General features: G+C 49.1%; 1 protein-coding gene across 1 annotated transcript in view; it reads right to left on the reverse strand.

The window, feature by feature from the left end:
* LOC148431093 (vitamin D3 hydroxylase-associated protein-like) overlaps window positions 1–20,472 on the reverse strand; it is a gene marked incomplete at its 3' end in the record, with an annotated part of 34,793 nt that extends 14,321 nt beyond the window's left edge. The window contains exons 1-2 of the mRNA XM_088466356.1: window positions 20,452–20,472; window positions 17,278–17,415 (exon numbers count right to left, since the gene is read on the reverse strand). Coding sequence (XP_088322482.1) covers window positions 17,278–17,415; window positions 20,452–20,472 — 159 coding nt within the window. The remainder of the gene's footprint in view (window positions 1–17,277; window positions 17,416–20,451) is intronic.
* Window positions 20,473–21,538: the final 1,066 nt, after the last annotated feature.

Below are 21,538 nucleotides of genomic sequence, written 5' to 3' on the forward strand. Positions count from 1 at the left end.
TTCTCTGCAATCCCTCTGGCTGTCCCCTTAACCCCTGTAGTATCTCTCACTGTTCATTGTGCCCTGCAGTCTCTGCCACTGTCCCCTTTCCCCTGCAGTCTCTCCCACTGTCCCCTTTCCCCTGCAGTCTCTCCCACGGTCCCCTTATCCCCTACACTGTAGTCTCCCTCACTTTCCATCTCTCCCACTATTTCCTTTTCTCCTGCAGTCTTTCCCACTATTTCCTTTTCTCCTGCAGTCTTTCCCACTATTTCCTTTACTCCTGCAGTCTCTCCCACTATTTCCTTTTCTCCTGCAGTCCATTCTTAAGCACAGATGGTTAAATCAAAATAACTAAGGTACTAATTAAGTTACCTGTGAACAACTATGGCTATCCTTAAAACCTGGACTGTTAGTGTGCCTTGAGGATCATGGTTGGGAACCCCTGCTCTAGGACAACAAGATTTGCTAAACCTATTTACTGAAAGGAACAGTATAAGAACCAAATGTACGGTATCAGTGTTATATCATTCCTTAATATCTATTTCCCATTCTAAATGACAAATGGGCATGTCAGCTTTTCCTATGTTTTAGGAAACCTGCGTAAAACCAGATGAGCAATATTTACACACTGGGTGGGATGCATGAAGCATCGCAGGCGGGATGCATCCTGCCGCCCTTCGCATGCATGCCGGCATTCATAACCCCAGTATGCATGATGACCACCACAAAGGACCGCTCTCTTGGTAAGAGCGGCTCTTTGTGATGGAGAGACTTTCGGGTCTATGATCCCTCAAACCCCTGTGAAACATAACCACGCCCCTTTTGCGAGTGCTCACGTGCCTACAGTGCGCGCACAGGGGGAACTGCCGGGGCTGATCTACAACCCCAGTTCGTCCCTGTAGAAGACTCTTACCCTTGCCGGTCACCACAAAGCAGGGATGGAGACTGGGCGGAGTTTAAAGATCCTGCAGGGACATGGGAAAATTTCCCTCTGTCCCTGCAGTTTTCGGGAAATGTAAGGATTTTCTGTGTATGACGCCATTCTGAGATGACGTTATATAAAGTAAATATTTTTCAAGCAATTTAACGCTTTTTGTTTTGCTGAATAGAAAAAAGCATTGAAGCACTGTAGAGATCAATGGCTGATCCGTACAGTGCGGTACTCTGCGAGATGGGAATTAATGGAGAAGATAATTGTGTTATCTTCTCCATTATCCCATTGCTGAATAGTGGATTTAGATAAAAAATGCGGAAATGATAGTTTCTGAATTTTTTCTGAAAAAAAATCATTGCTGAATAGACCCCTTAGTAAAAAAAGAAAGATTAACGCCCTATCGACAACTGACACTAGTACATTAACTTAATGCATATATTAAACTGGTCAGCCTTTTTATTAATTATCAATCAATCAATAACTTCACTATGGTGATGGCCGAAAGAAACAGCAGCCATCAGAGGTCAGCAACTACCAAATCAGATGACTAGGAAAACTTGCAGGGCCAATTGCCCACTCAGAAAGTCCATAGGTCACACGAGACTGCCCCATACCTTCCAACGCACGGTTAGCCAACCAAGGCTGCTGACCCCAGCAGCGACAATCAGCCAAAAGGTATATCAAAGGGGAGTGACCTATTAATCAGCCCACTGACCTCCCGGCTGCAGTTCTTTCCCGCCCAACGTCAAAGAAAAAAAGCAACATCAAAAATAGGCAAAGAAAAACTAAAATAAAGAATTGGGAGAGAGGGGAAAAAGCTGAAAAGAGGCCGTCTCATATCTGCAGCTGCCCTAAGTAAACTGTAGCTCCTCCCACACCACGCCTTAATAGCTATCATTGGCTACACACTGAAACAGATTAACCCTCTACTATCTATACAGCTATGATGTGCAACTGTCCTACAGCTTAGGGGTTTAAAGCAGTGGCGTAAGTTCATCCCAGATGCCCGGAGGCAAGTTATAATTTGGCCACCCCTCCTAAAAAAGGGAAAATAAATATGGTATCTATCTATCTATTTATCTATCATATAGTATATACAGCCACGCACCACAGGGACGTCCGGGATCGCATCTCCATTAAGTTCTATGGAGACGCACTTGCACGTCCGCGGGAGTACGTCTCCATAGGATTGAATGGAGACGCTATTGCACGTCTCCGATTGCGTGAGGGCGTCTCACGCCATGCATGGCGTAAGACGCTGCAATACAACACCAAACCAGCTGGACAGATAAGATAGTGACCTGTATAGTGCAATTAGTATGAGGCTCAGAGTCCTCCTGATACCAATGTTGGAGAGGAAAACCACGGACTGAGTTTGAGTCAAGATATTGTAAGACTGCAACTGTGGTGGGACTACAAATCGCAAAATTCCCAGTCTACTGCCGCCTACTTCACATGCCGGGAAGATTGCTTTACCAAAGATCTGCCCCCATATTCAGTCGCTGGTGCCCCAGGCCCCCGCCTCCCATGCCCTCTTACTCGCAGCTCTATCTGGTGCATCCTTCTTGACATCCAGGTCAGGAAGATCTGCAGCCGTGTTTATGCTCAGGCCCTCCGCACAGGTCTGTGGCTAGAGCTGCCACCAGGGAGCAGTGGGACAAGGAGTTGTGGGTGAGGGAGGGGCACAGGGACTGCTGCACAGGTCCGTGGCTAGGGCTGCTGCCAGGGGAAAGTGGGACAGGCAGTTGTGGGTGAGGGGGGGGCACCGTATGTGTCACACTGGCATAAGAAGTTGCTGAGGGGCAGCGATACCAATGAGCGGAGACAGGCTATAGATAGACGGAAGCGGCAGCTGATGGTCTGACACTGAGCTCTCCATTAGTACATGGTTATGGCAGCTTCTCAGCTGCCGGGAAGAGGTGCCATTTATTGGGCGGCCATGACAGTACACTCTATGGGCAACATCTCCACTTCTAAAAACCTGCACTGTAGTAAATATACCTCTTAGGGCGCATTCCGGTGCTTAGTACATTTGGGGAATGCAGTAAAACCCGCGAAAAATGCACTTTCAGGGGTTTTTCAGCATTTTCGCCTTTAGTACATCCCGGCCTATGGACCTCATTCAGAGTCGGTCGTAAGCGGCCACTCAGTCGTACGCATATGATGTTTCAAAACCACACATGCGTACGGTTAGTTGTGCGCATGTACGTACGAGACCTTGCAATCCAAAATGCTGTCGATCATACGGCTTATGAGCAGGAAGTGGCTTCCGAGAGTTGATTGACATGAAAGGCCGTTTGTGGGTGTTGACGGGAGTGGTGGTCTGAAAACGCAGGCGTTCCTCACCGTTTTCAGGGCATTTTAGGGGCGTACATAAATTACCTGCTACGACCGACATAGAAGGCCGGAAGTAGTAAAACGTCACTCTGCGAGCAGGTTAGAGGCCTGGCTGATCGTACAGCTTAAGGTAGGGTAGGAGCTCCCACAAGCCCCAGAGTACAATCGATACTATCGAATGTTATTGATGTTAGGATTGATGTTTCTATTTTGTGCCACACAATGCAAGCAACTAATAATTGTTTGTTGTAGCTAATAACACTGTTAATTAGCTTGTAATTGATTCAGCTGAGTTTGCATTAGCAAATAATAAGAATAAATAAATTTCATGAGGATGGTTTATTCTATATGGTTTTTTGTTAATTTTTGTGGGCATCAACACAACACAAGCGGCCGCAACCATCAGAAGAAAATTAACATACAGCGACTGACGACGACTGACTCAATCGCTAGCTACTATCAGAGGAGGTGTATTGTTCACGTATGGGCGTCACTTTGGTTGCGACCGACCGGCTGTGCGATTGCTTCCTTTTTCAGTTTCTCGGTCGTTAGGCGTACGACTGAGCGGCCGCTTATGACCGCCTCTGAATGAGGTCCTATGTCTCTTCTACCCATTACATATGTGATTTCAGTCACATTTGCATGCATGTACTGTATGTTTTCTTAGAGATGTAAGCGATCAGGGTTGCATGTAGAAACTCCTTGCATCTACTGTCCTTTTGTGTTTTTAACCATTACAGAAAATGTAAGGCACATCAACTTCTATAAAAAAAAAAAAATTCTTTAAAAGTTACGTTTTGCTTTTCTTTTCTCTAAGAGTGCGGACTCGACTCCACCCCCAACCCCTTTTTTATATTATAGAACTATCACATTACATTTAAAGCCTTAAACCTTTTAACCACATAAGGATTTTTTTCTGGTTTAGGGGCCTATTCATCAACACTAAAATAACGTTTTTAAGGAAATTTTCCTTAAATAACGTTATTTTGGTATTCATGAACAGACTTAACACAGGAGATATCACAGATATCTCCTTGCTAAGTTCCCCTGCGTTAATTTCCACACTCCCCATACATTAGTATGGGGATGTGGAAATTGTGGTATTCATCAAATTCCGAAAATTATCAATTTTCGGAATTTGATGCAGTTACTATTCGCCACTGTGAGGTGGCGAATATCAGGATCCACTTACCTGTATCAGCGTGTGCAGGTCCCCCGACGCTCTGCTCCGTCCTCAGGCTCCGGAGGCTGGTCTGTCATGTGTGCTCCCCAGCAGAGCACAAGAAAGTTTAGAAAAAGAAAAAAAAAAAAATTTCTCTAATCTGTCATGTGGTCTGCCGGGAAACCACATGACAGACCAGCAGGACGGAGCCGGAGGCTGCTGTGCGGACAGGTAAGTCGGGGGGGGGGGGGGGAAGGTGAGCGGAGGGGGGAGAGGGGTGGGGCGGGATCGGGGGGGTACGAAACTTAACGCATCTGTAGGCAGTGCTGCGCATGCGCTGGTTTTACAGATGTAACAGCGCATGCGCAGCACTGTTTCCAGATGCGATAAGGTAGTGTAGGCAGGGAAAAGTATCTATTTCCCGAAAAGCTGTCATCGCAAAAATGACAGCTTTTCGGAATAGATACTTATGGAGAGGTGGAATGATGAATTCCACCTATAATTAGCTAGAACTCCATGAGAGTTCTAAAGCTAATTATCTCCAGATAATTTTAATGTTTAATGAATAGGCCCCTAAGTGTTACATTACCGTCCTGTTGCACCACCTAGTGGTTGTTTTAGAGACCACATTGCAAAGACCTGTTCTGTGCGTTGCATTGGCTAAAATCATTTTCTCCTTGTTATTCCAAATATGTGAATCTGTCCTTCTAACCATATGTGCTTTGATGAAATTCACTCTCTGCTGTGTTGACCCTCCCACCTTTGTCCATATTCTTTAACTAGCAAAATCCTCCTAATCAACTGAGTGTCTCTGAGAGTTCCAACTGATCACAAGGGATCAACACCAGCACAGCTATTAGTATCCTCGGTACTTCCCCTTTCATGCCCTTAAAGACAAGTCAATACTCAGTCTGAAAGCAGTGGAACGGGACCAAGTACTCTTCGCAAAGCTTGAAATCTCACTGGATCCCATGACACTTCCACCAAACAGTTCTTCTAAACACAGCATCCAAAGCCACCAAATCCCAAATGGTCTAGAGTGTGATGTCATCATGATCCAGCTGCCCCATGGGCATCAATTCTTTAACTCCAAGAAGTTGTGGGTCAGTTGACGCAATGATATTTAACCCACCGACTTACATGACTTATGTTGAGTTGATTTACAGCGGATATTTTTGTATTGTCTCATTTTTGGTCTTCTCACAGTACACCAGTCTCAGTTCTATTGCCCCACCCTGTCATTCCGTGTGTGGGATACTGTCACGTGTAGAACCGGACCAACCCAAACATAATGATTCCAAGTAGGATCCAAGTCAGGCTCAGGTTCCGAGTCTCCATGCAGGGAAGGCTGGCTGGTTGAGTGTGCTGTACTGTCCCAGGGCCGGATTAACAATTGGGCGGGTGGAGCTACAGCTCCAGGCCTCCCATTGAAAATAGGCCCACAGGATACACTGACTGCAGTGCAGACAGGAATAAAGTTTTTTTTCCCATCACCACCGACAGCCGAACTTACTGTCCAGCTCACTCACCTCCCGACCACACAAAGCTGAGCCCATCGTAACCCCCACAACCCCCTCTCGGCTGGTCGACCTAAGCCCCGCCCACCACTGGCAGTCAAAGCTCTGCCCCTATGTGCCTTAAGCTCCGCCTCCTGGGCTGTCCTACTGCAAAGCTGTGTCCTGTGACTGTGCACCAGACCAATCGCCTAGTTCAGGATGGAAGGCACTGCAGCCCAGCATGTCACTTCAGTTTAACAGGTCAGTGTAAGGTTTGGCCTCTGGGCCTGATTCAGAGCTGGACTCTCTGAAAGAGCGCTCGCTCTGAATCAGGGCGTTTTTTTTATTATTTTTGTGCGGCCTCCTGGCCGCTCGCATAGCTGTGGGTGATCATCCACAGCTATTGCGAGCTGCCAGGTGATGGTCGCGATGGTCTCAACCATCGGGTGTTGCGACGAGACCCTTGCGGTAGGGTCTCGATCCCGCAAGCCCCAGTGAGCTTCTGGCTCTTAATAGAGCCGGAAGCTCACCACTGACATCACTCGTGATGTCAGTGGGGCCGCCTCCAAACGGCAGGCGTTCCTTGGGAACGCCTCTGTTTGGCCAGCCACCCCCCCTGCCCGCCTCCAAAACGGGGCGAGCTGTCGATCAACTTCGACAGCCGCCCCCTTTTGGTGCGAGACCCGGAGCGACGGAGCGCCCATCGCTAGCCGGCCCTCTGTGTATTATTTATGTATGTTTTGTGTATATATATATATATATATATGTGTGTGTTAAATTAGGTGGATACAGGAGTATATATATATAATATATATATATATATATATATATATATATATATATATATACATACAGTACCAGTCAAAAGTTTGGAGACACCTTCTCATTCAATGGTTTTTGTTTATTTAAATTATTTAGTAGATTACTACTGAAGACATCAAAACTATGAAAGTACACATATGGAATTATGTTGTAAACAAAAAAAAGTGTTAAACAAATCAAAATATGTTTTATATTTTAGATTCCTCAAAGTAGCCCCCTTTTGCTTGGATGACCGCTTTGCACACTCTTGGCATTCTCTCATTCAGCTTTACTGTCTCCTTGTATAACACACTAAAAGCCATTTAAGTAATCAACGTCTCATAACTTGTATTCATTCCTTTGTCAGGATTACCAAAAGGACAAATACAAGTTCTGAAACATTGATTACATAAACGGGTCAGTGTGTTTTATACAAGCCATCCATACATGTCACACCCATACACACACACACACACACACACACACACACACACACACATGCAATCAGCTTACTCCAGACCGCCCTGTGTCTGGCACTGCCCCCCAAGTGCATGACGTCATGCTGTCCTGTAGAGGGGCCTGGAATTGCAACACCGCCCGGAGCATCCTGAAGACACTGCAAAGACTGCAGAGTGTCTGACTGGGCAGCACTGCAGGAGTGATACTGGCTGCACGGTGCAAGCACCCTGCTAGCCAGTAACAAGGACCATGGGGTAGCGACAGTGCTGCAAACAGAGCAGTGCAGCATCACCGGTCGCTTACCTGTAGTTATGGCACTGTATACAGTCAAAACACACCCACAACACAGGCCACACCCCTAGTGGCAGAACTCGTGACTGGTGGGCCCATGTGCAGAAATATGTATTGGGCCCCCCTCCTCGGTATGCAATCGGGAAGCCGACTGCCTAAATACCGAAATACCGGAAGCCGGCTTCCCGAATGTCATATCCTGGCAAGGGTGAAATGCCGGGCGTCTAGATGTAGACGCCCAGCATTTCCCTGATGCCGGGAGACCGGCGCCTGGCATCCCGATCGTAGTTATGCCGGGCGCCGCGAGCGGACAGCCGTGGGGGGGGATGGTTAGGTTTAGGGCTCCCGGGGGGGACTTAGGGTTAGGCACCCCCCCGGGAGGGTTAGGGTTAGGCTGGGGGGAGAGAGGGTTAGTGTTAGGCACCCCCCCAGGGGACTTAGGTGTAGGCAGCGGGGAAGGGCACTTAGAGGGGGGATTATGGTTAGGCACGGCGGTATTTCATACCAATTCCCCCTCCTCTGCCCCACCACAAGTTCTTAGTGCCGTGGGTGACAGGGAAAGGTAGAGGGTGACAGGGAGATGGTGACAGGCAGTGGCTGATAAGGAGAGGGTGACAGGGAGAGGGTGACATGGACTGTGTGACAGGGAGAGGATGACAAGGACTGGGTGACAGGGAGAGGGAGTGGGTGACAGGGAGAGGGTGACAAGGAGAGGGTGACAGGCAGTGTGTAACAGGGAGAGGGTGACAGGGAGAGAGGCAGTGTGTGACAGGCAGTGGGTGACGGAGAAAATGACAGGCACTGGGTGACAGGGAGAGGATGACAAATATATTACTTATATTACTATTTACTTACGTGATCCCAGATCTGCAGCTCGTGGATCCTCCTCTCCTCCTTGGGTTTTTTTAACATTGGGGACAGTCACGAAATTGTGACATCAGATCCCAGGCACCAGTGGCAAGGACTACCTCAGAGAGGAAGAGCCAGGCCAGTCGGGGAAAAGCAGGGCGGGATCGGGAGGAGCAAGTAGGAGAGAGGATATAAGGGGAGGAGAGGGGGCCCAGCCAACTCCAGCCAGATCACATCCAAGACCACAGGCAGCGCATCATTCCATAATGTTACCACTGGGACGGGTTGGAGTCACGCGGTGGTGTATAATCATTCAATCTAACTCATTATAATGCAGCTAGCTGCAGGACCCTTTAATGCAGTGGGTCCCAGTGGAATGCACCAGCTGCACCGCCGGTAGTTCCGCCACCTGCATACCCCTATGTAAATCACACCTATACCACACTGGTCATGCCCCCACATCACCAGTCACACTGCTGCAGCGCTGGTCACACCCCCTGCAGCGGCACACAATAGGCCCTTCATAAATTTCAGCTCCAGGCCCATGTGGACATTAATCTGGCACTGTACTGTCCATCCAGGGATGTGCTGCGCTGTCCATTCAGAGGTGTGCTGTGCAGTCCATCCAGGGGGTGTGCAGTCCATCCAGGGGCTGTAAAACAAAGTCAAGAAAAGTAAAAAATAAAATAAAAAGTAAAAACAAAAAGTGTTAAAAAGTATATTTTTTTGTGCTGTACATATAGGCACTATTATGCTGCAGCCCAAATCCCTCCCAGTGTATCTATATAAGCACTGTGATGCTGCAGGCCGCATCCCCCAGTGTATCCGTATAAGCACTGTGACGCTGCAGACCGTACCCCGGTGTATCTATATCATATTTGCCGACTATCTGGCTGCTCCTTCCGGGAGGGAGCAGCCAGATCGGCAGAACAGGGGGCGTGGCCAGCAAAAGGGCGTGGCCGGGTGGGCTGAAGACAGTTTCCGGGTGTGACAGGGTGCGTGGCCACGTGATCGCGTCGTTTTGGCCCCGTCCCCGCTACACAATGCCGAAATACAGGCATTGTAAAGCAGGCGGCGGGGCCAAAATGACGCAAATCGCGTCAGCGGCCCCCCGCTGAAGGGGGTTTATCAGGTACTGGCGGGGGGGAGACAGGGGGAGACATGCGGGAGGCTTGCCTGCCTTTCCGGGGGGCCGGGAGCTGCACCCGTTTATCGGGAGGCTCCCGCCCGAATCGGGAGGGTAGGCAACCCTGATCTATATAAGCACAGTGACGCTGCAGGCCGTACCCCAGTGTATCCATATAAGCACTGTGATGCTGCAGGCCGTACCCCAGTGTATCCATATAAGCACTGTGATGCTGCAGGCCGTATTCCCCAATGTATCCATATAAGCACTGTGATGCTGCAGGCCGTATCCCCCAGTGTATCCATATAAGCACTGTGACGCTGCAGGCCGTACCCCAATGTATCCATATAAGCACTGTGATGCTGCAGGCCGTATCCCCCAGTGTATCCATATAAGCACTGTGACGCTGCAGACCGTACCCCAGTGTATATAAGCACAGTGACGCTGAAGACCGTACCCCGGTGTATCTATATAAGCACTGTGACGCTGCAGGCCATATCCCCCAGTGTATCCATATAAGCACTGTGATGCTGCAGGCCATATCCCCCAGTGTATCCATATAAGCACTGTGACGCTGCAGACCGTACCCCGGTGTATCTATATAAGCACTGTGACGCTGCAGACTGTACCCCAATGAATGTTTCTGTACCCCAGTGTATCCATATAAGCACTGTGACGCTGCAGGCCATACACCTGTGAATGTTTCCGTACCCCAGTGGATCCATATAACATACCTCCCAACATTTGCTGGGAGAGAGTCGGGACCTGCGCGCCCCCAAAAAGGGGGTGTAGCCTAGTCGTAAAGGGGGCGTGGCCCCCATTTGCATCACTAATGGGGCGTGCCCAGCATCTCTGAGATGCTGGGCAGCCCCCGGGCTTCCCCCCTGTACTCTCAATAGATGCTGTGCGCATGCGCACAGCGTCTATTCTGCCTCTGCACACACGCATAGCAGAGCAACGTGTATGCTTCCCCCAACTTCCCCCCCACCGCGGCACACTGTGGCCCGCGGGCGGGACAGTGGGACAGTCCCAGAAAAACGGGACTGTCACGCTAAATGCGGGACAGTTGGGAGGTATGATATAAGCACTGTGCGTTTGTACTGCTGCTCTGACTCTTACTTTCAAAATGTATTTATTTCAACTAAAATCACAAATAGGTATACTTGCAAAATACTCATGCCATTTTTCAGCCTAGATTTGTAGATACCAACCTGGTAGGCTTGGCTTTCCTTGATCCAGGGCCGGACTGGGACTAAAGAGAGGCCCTGGAATTTCAAGAGCACACAGACCCACCTCACGTCAGCATCTGGCTCCAGGCAAAGCCTCCTCCCCTTACTATTCATGACCCCTCCCACTTCTTAGTCTATGCTCACACAAATATAATTAATATTAGAACAACATACAAGCAGTGGCGTAACAAGGGCATTTAGAGCCCAGGGCAAATTTAAAAATGGAGACCCCCCCTATGTGCGCGTCAAAAAAATGGATGTGGTCACTTAAAAATGGGATGTGTCAACATGACACACACCCATTTCTCGTTGCTCTGAACATGCCTTTCCATATGCACCTTAACTAGTGTTCACTCTTCGGTGCGCGCTCCTGAAAAGGGGGCATGGCCATTGAAAAGGGGGCATGTCTATAAGACGCGTCCCCTTTTCATAACTCTTGGGGGCGTGCCCGGCACTTACGGACACACCAGGCAGCCCCCTTATATAGTGCCCCACATGCGCCAAGCGTCTATTCTCCGGCGGTGACTGGGTCACCGCACATTTCCCCACCCGCAAGACACTGCAACCCGTGGGTAAAGACGGGATCCGCAAGCTGTGAGGGCAGGGTGCTTTTTGCCCTCCTTCTGGAGGGCAGGGTGCTTTTTGCCCTCCAGAAGGAGGGCAGGGCATCACGCCCTGCTAAAACAGCCTAGCGGGAACACTACTTAACCCCAGTAGTGCCCCTTATACAGTACCCCCAGTATGCAATGTCCCCAGTTGTGGTCCTTCTTATGCAGGCCCCTAGTAGTGCCCCTTATACAGTACCCCAGTAGTGGTCCCCCTTGTGCAGCCCCCATTAGTTTCTCTTATACAGTGCCCCCAGTAGTGGTCCCCCCTTATGCAGTGCCCCTTATATAGTGCCCACAGTAGTAGTCCCCCCCAATGCAGTGCCCCCAGTAGTGGTACCCCTATGCAGTGCCCTTTATATAGTGCCCCCAGTAGTAGTCCCCCCCATGCAGTGCCCCCAATAGTGGTCCCCCTTATGTAGGACCCCAGTAGTGATCCCCCCTATCCAGTGCCCCTTATACAGTGCCCCCAGGTGTGGTCTCCCCTATGCAGTACCCCCAGTAGTGGTCCCCCTTATGCAGGCCCCCAGTGGTGATCCCCCTATAAAGTGCCCCCCAGTAGTAGTCCCCAGTAGAGGTCCCCCCTCCTGATACAGTGCCCCCAGCAGTAGCCCCCCCCCCAGTAGTAGTACCCCCCCAGTAGAGGTCCCTCCGATGCAGAAGCCCCTCCAATAGTAGTCCCCAGTAGAAGTCCCCAACCCCAATAGTGATGCACCCAGAAGTGCCCCCCCCCGATGCAGTGCAGATACACACGTAAAAAAAGAAAAAAAAATACACTTACCTGAATCCACGCTCCAGCCACAGCTTCCACCGCCCAGGATTTTTTTGGGGGAGGGGGGTTTATATATACATATCTATATATATATATATATATATATACACACATACACACACACACACACTTTAAATATATAAGTATACACATATATATATACACACACACACTAATATATATATATATATATATATATATATATATATAACACTGTGTGTATGTGAGAGAGGAGTACTGTGTGAAAGAGCGCTGTGCAGCCGGGTGTACTGACCTTCCTTCCTTATGTCTGTTCAACCATCTTCTAAGCGCGGGGGGGGTGGCGTGGTGCAACTGCTGCCTGTGAGGTTCTGAATTTGTTGTGGACCCGGGGTGGTGATAGGAGCAGACACAGATGTAGACTTAAATGAAAAAGTGGAGTTTTTAATAAGTGACAGAAGACATGGGAATGGCAAATGAAAAAGTCCAGGTATAGCACTAAAGTGCACTTGATAACTGTAGTGGGGGTTAATGAGAAAATGTCCAGATAGTGACAGGCAGGAATAGTCCAGTATACAAGTATGGTGAGATGAAAACAGAATGCAGGTATGGTGAGCTGTAACTAAATGCAGGTATGATGAGCTGTAACTAAATGCAGGTATGGTGAGCTGTAACTAAATGCAGGTATGATGAGCTGTAACTAAATGCAGGTATGGTGAGCTGTAACTGATGCAGGCAGAGGTAGTGAAGTCCAGCTGGGAGTGAAATGAAGCAAGGTGCAGGGAAACAGCAGGTTCAGGTACTCAGGCAGGTAAGAAGGTATATGGAGGGTGCAGGGTAAGTCCAGCAGCTTGGAGCAGGCAAGGTTCAGGCTAGTCGCGTAACCGACAGGAAGGCAGGTAAGGCACAGGTACTCTCTCTCAGCCGCAGCTGAGAAACACGTTGCACTGGCAAAGGAAGGAAGGCTCTGGACCTTCCTAAATACTCAGTACCGTGCTGTGACTGGCTGGAATGAGCACATGACCTACCAGATTGAACAGCCGGAATCACATGGCCGCAGGCAAGATGGCAGCGCCCATACCCACGGAACGGAAAAACCGCCAGACCTCACCAGGCCTAGTGACAATGTGCCCACACAGAACCACGCGCAGCCAATGCCCCTCGACAAACACCAGCACCGCTTCCAGAGACCCCCCGCCATAACGACCTCACAGGTAATACCCGGCAGGTATCATGCCAAGAAACCCTGGCCGTGACACTGCCATTGTATTGTGTGAGCCAGACTCCCTGTGATCACCTTGCTGTGCTCCACTTCCGGGTCTCAAGTTGCGTGGCTGCGTGAGGATGACGCTCCGAGTCCAGTCTGGGAGCGGGGGAAGACTGTGTGCGTCCCTTGCTGCTACTGCTCCTGGCAGTGGGTGGGGCCTGGCAATCCCAGGAGGAGGGCGTGGGCCAGCCAGTGTCTGTGTGGCTGGACAGAGCTACCTGCTGGCTGAGGAGACAGCGCGGTGGGGACTGGTTGAGATGGCACCGGTGATTGGCTGTTGCGGCGCTCTGCATGTAGCACAGCCATACACTACATAACCCGCTCAAATTTTGCGATCACTGGGTTCGTCAGGGGGGGTTTCTGGGTACACAGAAACCCCCCCTGCGTGCGCTAATGCCGCCGCACTTCAGTCCTCCCGGCACTCTGGTCTCTCCTCTAGCTCCGTCTGCTATGCTGTCATGTGTTCTCCACAGCAGAGCACAATAAAGTTTAAAAATAAAAAAAACTTTTTTTTTTTTTCTAAACAGTACTGTGTGCTGCTGGGAGACCACATGACAGCATAGCAGACGGAGCCGGAGGCTGCTGCGCGGGCAGGTAAGTGCTGAACGGGGGGGAGGTGAGCGGGGGGAGGGGGGGCAGGTGAGCCGAGGGGGGGACACAAAATTACCGCATCTGTAGGCAGTTCTTTGCATGCGCTGGTTTTACAGATGTAACAGCACATGTGCAGCACTGATTCCAGCTGCGGTAAGTTAGAGCAGGCAGGGATAACTGTCTATTTCCTGAAAAGCTATCGCAAAAATGACAGCTTTTCGGAATAGATAGTTATAGGGTGGAGGAATGATGAATTCCTCCGGTTATTAGGTAGAACTCCATGCGAGTTCTAAACCTAATTACCTCCTGGGAAACTTTAGTTATGATGAATAGGCCCCACAGAGTTAAAAGCTGACAACATCTTGGGTAAAAGAGTGGTCTTAAAAATGTTATAATACGAAACCGTATAGCCATCAAGGCCTGGGCTTTTACCAGTAGTGGTGTTTTTTAGAGCTTCTTCCAATTCCTCCAATGTAAATGGGCTGTCTAACCAGTCTCTATCCCCGTCGGAGATAGAGGGGAAACTAACCTTCCGGAGATAATTAGATACAGTCTCCTGAAAAGCGCCAACCTCTGCGGAAGAGCCCAAGGACGAAAGGTTATACAGCTGCGAATAGTAAGATTGAAATGTTGAGGCAATAGCGGGGGTCAATCTACAATCTCTACCAGTCCCATCCTTGACCACCTCTATAAAAGATACCGCTCTCTGAGCCCGCAAGGCCCGTGCCAATAATTTACCTGGTTTATTGCCCCATTGAAAATAATGATTTTTACATAAACAAAAATCTCTTTTCACTCCTTCATTCAATAGTTTATTGAGTTCAGATTATTACCAGTTATTTATATATTTATATATATTTATTCAGATCGGGCCAAGGATAAAGCTTTCTGATCTGCAGCTGACAAAGAGGCTTTTAGGGGTATTCAATATGGAGCGAAAACTCAGTTTTTGCGATGTTTTCGCACCAATGACGTCATTTTCGCTGGTTTTGGTTTTACACCGTATTCAATTTCAAAGACTTTTCGCAGGTTCGAAAAGTCTTTGAAAAAAAACAGGGATAACTTTTCACCACTGAATATGTGGCGAAAAAAAGTGCAGAATTGGGGTTTAGGGGTGCAGGCTTAAAAAAAATAGCCTGCACCCCTGGGAATGATATTTTAAAAATAACTGTGTCAAAAAAAGTTTTAAAAAAAAATAGGGACACCCCAGAAAATTAATTTAAAATTGGGGTGAAAAAAAAAGGAAAAAAGTGTTTAACAATAGGGAAATAGGTTCAGGGCTATTCTGCAAGTATGCGGCAGGTGTTTTCTAGAATAGGCTATTAGCGGCAGGTGCATAATTGCAGAATTTTTTAAAACTTACTTTAGTGACATAAAAATATGCTAGTACCCATTTTCATGTACCTCAAATTTGATGGGACCACTTAAAAAAATTAAAAAAATAACCTAAGTGCTCTTCTGCAACACTTCTTCAATGTTGGGAAAAAAACACCTGCTGCGGCTATTTAAATCCCCGACTTTCATTTGCAGGCTAAAACGGGGGTACCCATAGTGATCCCCCATGTTTTTACATCTTTAGGGGGGTCCTACAATTTATTACAGGAAATGTTGTATTTTTTCGCAGATCCCACTTCGCAGGTTCCTGTTTCCGTAGGCTTTATATTGAATACGGGGATAAAGCGGGCACGCGCCCGATACTTTATCACAGGAAAATCTCCGATGTGGAGCGAAAAGTCCAGCACGGACTTTTCGCTCCCATATTGAATACCCCTTTTTGTGTTTCAATTCAAACAATCTAATTTGCTGGAGCAATTGTGGCGTACGACCAATCAATTTACCCTTCAATTACCTTTGAGAGGGTATACGTTCGCAATGCCGACAGCCGGCTTCCCAACTACTTAATCCCGGCGAGGATTAAATGACAGGTGTCTAAATCTAGACGCCTGTCATTTTACCGACGCTGGGAGACCGGCGCCCGGGATCTCGATCAAAGTGATGCCGGGCGCTGGGCGTGGACAGCCGCTAAGGGGGGGGATTAGGTTAGGGGCTCCCAGGGGGGACTTAGGGTTAGGCAACCCCTCTGGGAGGTTAGGTTAGGGGGAGGGAGGGTTAAGGTGCATACACACTAGACGATATGCTCCCTGAGCAATATCGTCTAGTGTGTCCCCGGCAGGCTGTGCTCAATGTCGTTTATGACATTGAGCACAGCCGCTGAATGATATCATTAACGATATCGTTCAGCGCCGGGCTCTCTCCCCCATTCCCTGACATGCAGCAACCTGACGAGATCGTCAGGTTGGCCTGCATGTCAGCCCGATGAATGATGATGACGAACGACCCGCGGGAACGCGCGTCGTCGTCATCGTTCATCTTTTTGGGCTTAAAAATGGACGATAAAGTGGACGACTGAACGATAACGATATCGTTATCGTTCAGTCGTCCACTTTAATCGCCCAGTGTGTACGCACCATTAGGGTTAGGCACCCCCGGGGGGTGGTTAGGGTTAGGCACCCCACCGAGGGACTTAGGTTTAGGTGGCGGGGAAGGGGGGGTTAGGTTTAGGCACTTAGAGGGGGGATTAGGGATAGGCACACGGGGGGGGTTAGGGTTAGGCACCATAAAGGAGGGTTAGGGGGTAGAATTAGATTAGTTTATACTTACCTTTAGGACGATCGGGATTTCCTCCTCTGTCGGGCTGCCGTTGCGGCCAGCGGTATATCATACTGAATGCATTTATGAGCCTCCCAAACAGTGGGAGGGGCCTGGCAATCCCGGGAGGAGGGCGTGGGCCAGCCAGTGTCTGTGTGGCTGGATGGAGCTAACTGCTGGCTGAGGAGACAACGCGGTGGGGACTGGTTGACATGGCACCGGTGATTGGCTGTTGCGGTGCTCTGCATGTAGCACAGCCATACACTACATAACCCGCTCAAATTTTGCGATCACTGGGTTTGTCAGGGGCTGGAAACCTCAGGAGTGTGATTTAGTTCAAAATAGTCAGTGAGAGTCTGGTCCAACTGAAGTTTACAATAAGCATCCGAAAGAAGACTTTCATTTAAGCGCCAAGTGCAAGGTGTAGGGGAAAGAAGACTGGTAGATATTGTAAGAGTGATCGGGGCATGGTCTGACCAAGTCAATGGTTCAATAGAGGTAAGAGATGTAAGAACCTATGGGGCAAAAAAAAATTGTCCAATCAAGAATAAGAGTTGTGGGGAGAAGAGAAAAATGTATAGTCTCGGTCAGTAGGGTTATTGTGCGCTTTTTTAAAATGATGTGAGACACTATGTTAATCGAATCCTTTCAGTATATTTCTTTGATGCTCATGTATCCTTTGTTTTAAAGATCTTGTTGTTTTCCCTACAGATTGTTTCATACATGGGCATGTTAGCAGATACATTACTCCGCTGGTATCACAGGTGATTTGATCTTCAATTTTATACTTGTCCTTTGTTGTATTGGATTCGAATGAAGTCACAGGTTTGCTAGTTCTGTATTTGGAGGTTGTGCAAGTTTTTGCATCTTCCATAATAGAAAAATCCTTTGTAAAAGACAAAGATATCATAATAAAAACTGATGATACTCTAGGCAGGCCTGTGGCTCTCCAGCTATTGTGAAAATATAAGTCCCAGCATACCCTCCCACTGATCAGCTGATAAAGCATGCTAGGACTTGTAGTTTTACAACAGCTGAAGAGCCACAGGTTGGCCAGAACTGCTTTAGGGCACCATGATTCAAAAAAGTTTGGGAACCACTGACATACTGTATATCGTTTGAGCTTGGATCTGCACCTGGGTCTACTGTGGGGTGTAGGTGGTGGATATGGACCGGACACCAAACAGCTAAGATTTCAACTGCCAGGAAGCAATGGTCCCTCCCCCGTAAACCCCGTCCCTGAGCCTGAGGCAAATCAGTTTGTTAACAAGCTGAAGGCAGGAGGAGGAGAGGAGAGAAGGAAGACTGGTACACAGAAGAATCACACTCTCACATCAAAGAGACTGAAAACCTGGTGACCAGGAAACCCAACCCAGAGAAGCCAGGGGCATCAGGGCAGGTGCCTTGTGGACCCTATGGACTTCAAAGAAAGAGAGTTAACAAAGGTAAGTTTTACCATAACTCTCATTTTCTTCTTCAGGGTCCATAAGGATCCACAGTGGATATCCCATAGCAGTATTCAAGGGTGGGGATGCTCCTGAACTGAGAGGAGTATCCTGCGTCCAAATGAAGCATCCTGAGAGGCAAAGGTATCGAAGGCATAAAACATAAGAAAGGTGTGGACAGAAGACCACGTGGCCACCTTACAAAGCTATTCAGCTGAGGCGCCACAGCGAGCTGCCCACGAGAGTCCCACGGAGCGAGTAGAAGGAGCAGAGATGGTAGCCGGCACAGGAAGGCTCATATGTGTGTAAACCTGTGAGATAGTCACGCGAAGCCATCTGGCCAGAGTCTGTTTGTTAGCTGGCCAGCCCTTCTCGTGGAATCCATAGAGGACAAATAGGGAATCTGTTTTCCGAAGAGAACTTGTACGGTCCACGTAGATCCTGAGAGCACGGACCACATTCAAGTAGGCCTCACCTGCCGAGAGGTCTGGTGATTGGAAGCCCAGTACTACGATTTCCTCATTCATATGGAAATGAGAAACAACCTTGGAAAGGAAGTCAGGACAAGTTCGAAGAACAGCCTTGTCCAGATGAAAGATCAGAAATGGGGAGTGACAGGAAAGTGCGACTAAATCTGACACCCTATGGGAGGACACAAGAGCCAGGAGAAAGAAAGTCTTCGCTGTGAGCCACTTGAGTTTCACAGATTCCAGGGGTTCAAATGGAGGGCTCTGAAGGGCCTGGAGAACCACTTACAAATCCCACATTGACACCGGAGGAACGAAGGGAGGTTGAATTCGGAGGACATCCTGAAGGAAGGTGTGAACATCCAGCAGTGGAGCAATTATGCGCTGGAACCAAATGGACAAAGCAGAAACATGCACTTTCAGCGAGGCCAGGCGGAGACTAAAGTCCAGTCCCATTTGAAGGAGGGCCAGGACTCTAGAGACTCTAAAAACTTGAGGGTCAAAACTTCTGGTAGCACACCACTGGAATTATGTTTGTCTACTGTGACCGTCTACAACCTTTCACACTTTAATTGCATTTATTTCCAGGTCATAAAATTTTCTGCACCTTTTAGCTTGATAAACCCATTTATGGCTGTATGCATGTTGCATAATCATTGCATAATGATACAGCTTGTGAGCTCTATGCTTCGCTGCTACTACGCTGCACTGGAAACACTCTGGGCCTGATTCTGATCCGGTCGCAAGTGGTGTGCGCTCGCAACTGGGTCGATGGTGGGCCTGTGTGCATGTGCACGATGGAGCCGGCTCCATCGTGCGCATGTGCGAGACCCGGATAGCGACGGGCAATCTGTTGCTCCGGGTCTTGTACCAAAGGGGGCGTGCTGTCGATGTTGAGTGACAGCACGCCCCCTTTGGTGGGCAGGCTGGGGGAGTGGCTGCCCAAACGGAGGCATTCCCATGTGAACGCCTCCATTTGGGGCCGGCCCCACTGACATCAAGAGTGATGTCAGTGGGAGAGATTTCGGCTCTGTTACACAAGGGTCTCGTTGCAAGCCCGATGGTCGCGATGGTCATGACCATTGCGACCATCTTCCTGGCCGCTTGCTATAGCTGTGGGTGGTCACCCACAGCTATGCGAGCGGCCAGGCCGTTCTAAAAAAAAAATAGCCCTGCCCTGATTCAGAGCGAGCTCTCTGTCAGAGCGTCCAGCTCTGAATCAGGGACCCTGGGTCAAATTCAGGCCCACTCGCGAGCGCTGAGCGCTCGCAAGCAGGTTGATGTTGGGCCAGTGCGCATGCGCACAACGGACCCGGCTCCGTCGTGCGCATGCGCGAGACCCGGATAGCGACGGGCAAGCCGTCGCTATGGGTCTCGCTACAAAGGGGGCATGCTGTCGATGGTGAGTGACAGCACGCCCCCTTTGGTGGGCATGCAGGGGCGTGGCTGGCCAGATGGAGGCGTTCCCATGGGAATGCCTACCATCTGGGGCCGGCCCCACTGACATCACAAGTGATGTCAGTGGGAGTGCTTTTGGCTCTGATAGAGCCAAAAGCACTCCAGGGCTTGCGGCAGATGAGACGCTACCACAAGGGTCTCGTCACAAGCCCGATGGTCTTGACCATCGCGACCATCTTTTTGGCCGCTTGCTATAGCTGTGGGTGGTCACCCACAGCTATGCGAGCAGCCAGGAGGCCACTCTAAAATCAGGAAGGGCGGCCCTGATTCAGAGCGAGCGCTCTGTCAGAGCGTCCGGCTCTGAATCAGGGCCTCTGTGCTGTCTTCACTATGTGTTCTGTGGCAGTGTGCACTGTACATTTGTTGTGGCCAGTATAGTGGTTTATTGAAGAAGTGATGGGTACAGCAGTACTCAGATACACACTAGTTGGATGCAGTGGAGCTTGAGCGGGAGTCACACAGCTCACCAGCCAGTGAGTATATGCAGGATGTGGGTAGTGATGCAGGATCACTCTGAAAATGCTTCTGGAGTAGGTAAATCACAGATCTCACTCGAGCCGTGTACCACTGCATCGCTCTTACATAGTGACAAGATGGCACAGTGCATGCACAGTGCTAGGTTCAGCAGCCATCTTGGTTAGGGAATGAAGCCTCCCCATAGGAACTATCATGGAGTCTGAGCAGTAGCGTGTACTCCATTTTCAACAGTGCTGACCAGCAGGGCCCATTAAATAAGTGATGTGCAGTAAGGAAATAATACATTCTGGCCCTACATTTTATCCCTGCTGTTCTGCCCGGTTCTGAAGAAGCCAGAGGAGTTCCTGAAAGCAGTTGTGCACAGGAACAGAACGCTTAAGAATAATGCAGAAATCCAATCCAACACTGGCACTATTTGTGGTGTCTAGGTAATGTGGATCAGGACTGCGCTCTCCCTATGAAGTCAGTAATTGGTCAGGAAAGTGCAGAACTTGGCATCTGCAGAATGTTTTTTGGTGGCCAGGGCAAAATGTGCAGCAAAGGGACTGAGCTAACAGTTTGTATCTTGACATAGGCGTTACTTGGTAAGAACTGGATTCCAGTAACATGATATCTTGCTTCTTTGTAAAGACCCTACTGTGGGTCTGATTCAGCTTGGATCGCAGTTGCTAATATGCACGCAATCGGCCAATTGTTGCATTCTGTGCATACGAATACATCACAGTGTGCGTGCGCGAACCGGCCACTGCAATCCGGACTGCCATCGCAGTGACTACGCAGACCCATTGCATAGTGATTGACAGAAAGTACCGTTCGTGGGTGGTTACTGGGGGGGGAGAAACCCAGGCGCGCCAGGGCGTTTGAACGCCATTGCAGGGGCATGCTTTAAGTATCCACTGAGACGCCCAACGCAGCCTGAGGCCTCATAGTGTGCGATAAAGTTAGCAATTTCTGAGTAAGGTCAGACCATGTGCAAGTGTGCGTGAGGCTGCGATGGTACTTGATTATACCGATGGTTTCGCACTCTTTCTATCATTTCAGATGTGTGTAAGGTAAAGTGGGCGTCCTTATGTAGTGCTGCAGTGGCATGGCGATCACAATTAGCATACTATCGCAGTGGAACTGCGTGCGTATTAGCAATTTCATTAGCAGTTGCATTCCT

This window comes from Taudactylus pleione, unplaced genomic scaffold, assembly GCF_031769625.1.
Source record: "Taudactylus pleione unplaced genomic scaffold, aTauple2 ptg002904l, whole genome shotgun sequence".
NCBI classification, from domain to species: Eukaryota; Metazoa; Chordata; class Amphibia; order Anura; family Myobatrachidae; genus Taudactylus; species Taudactylus pleione.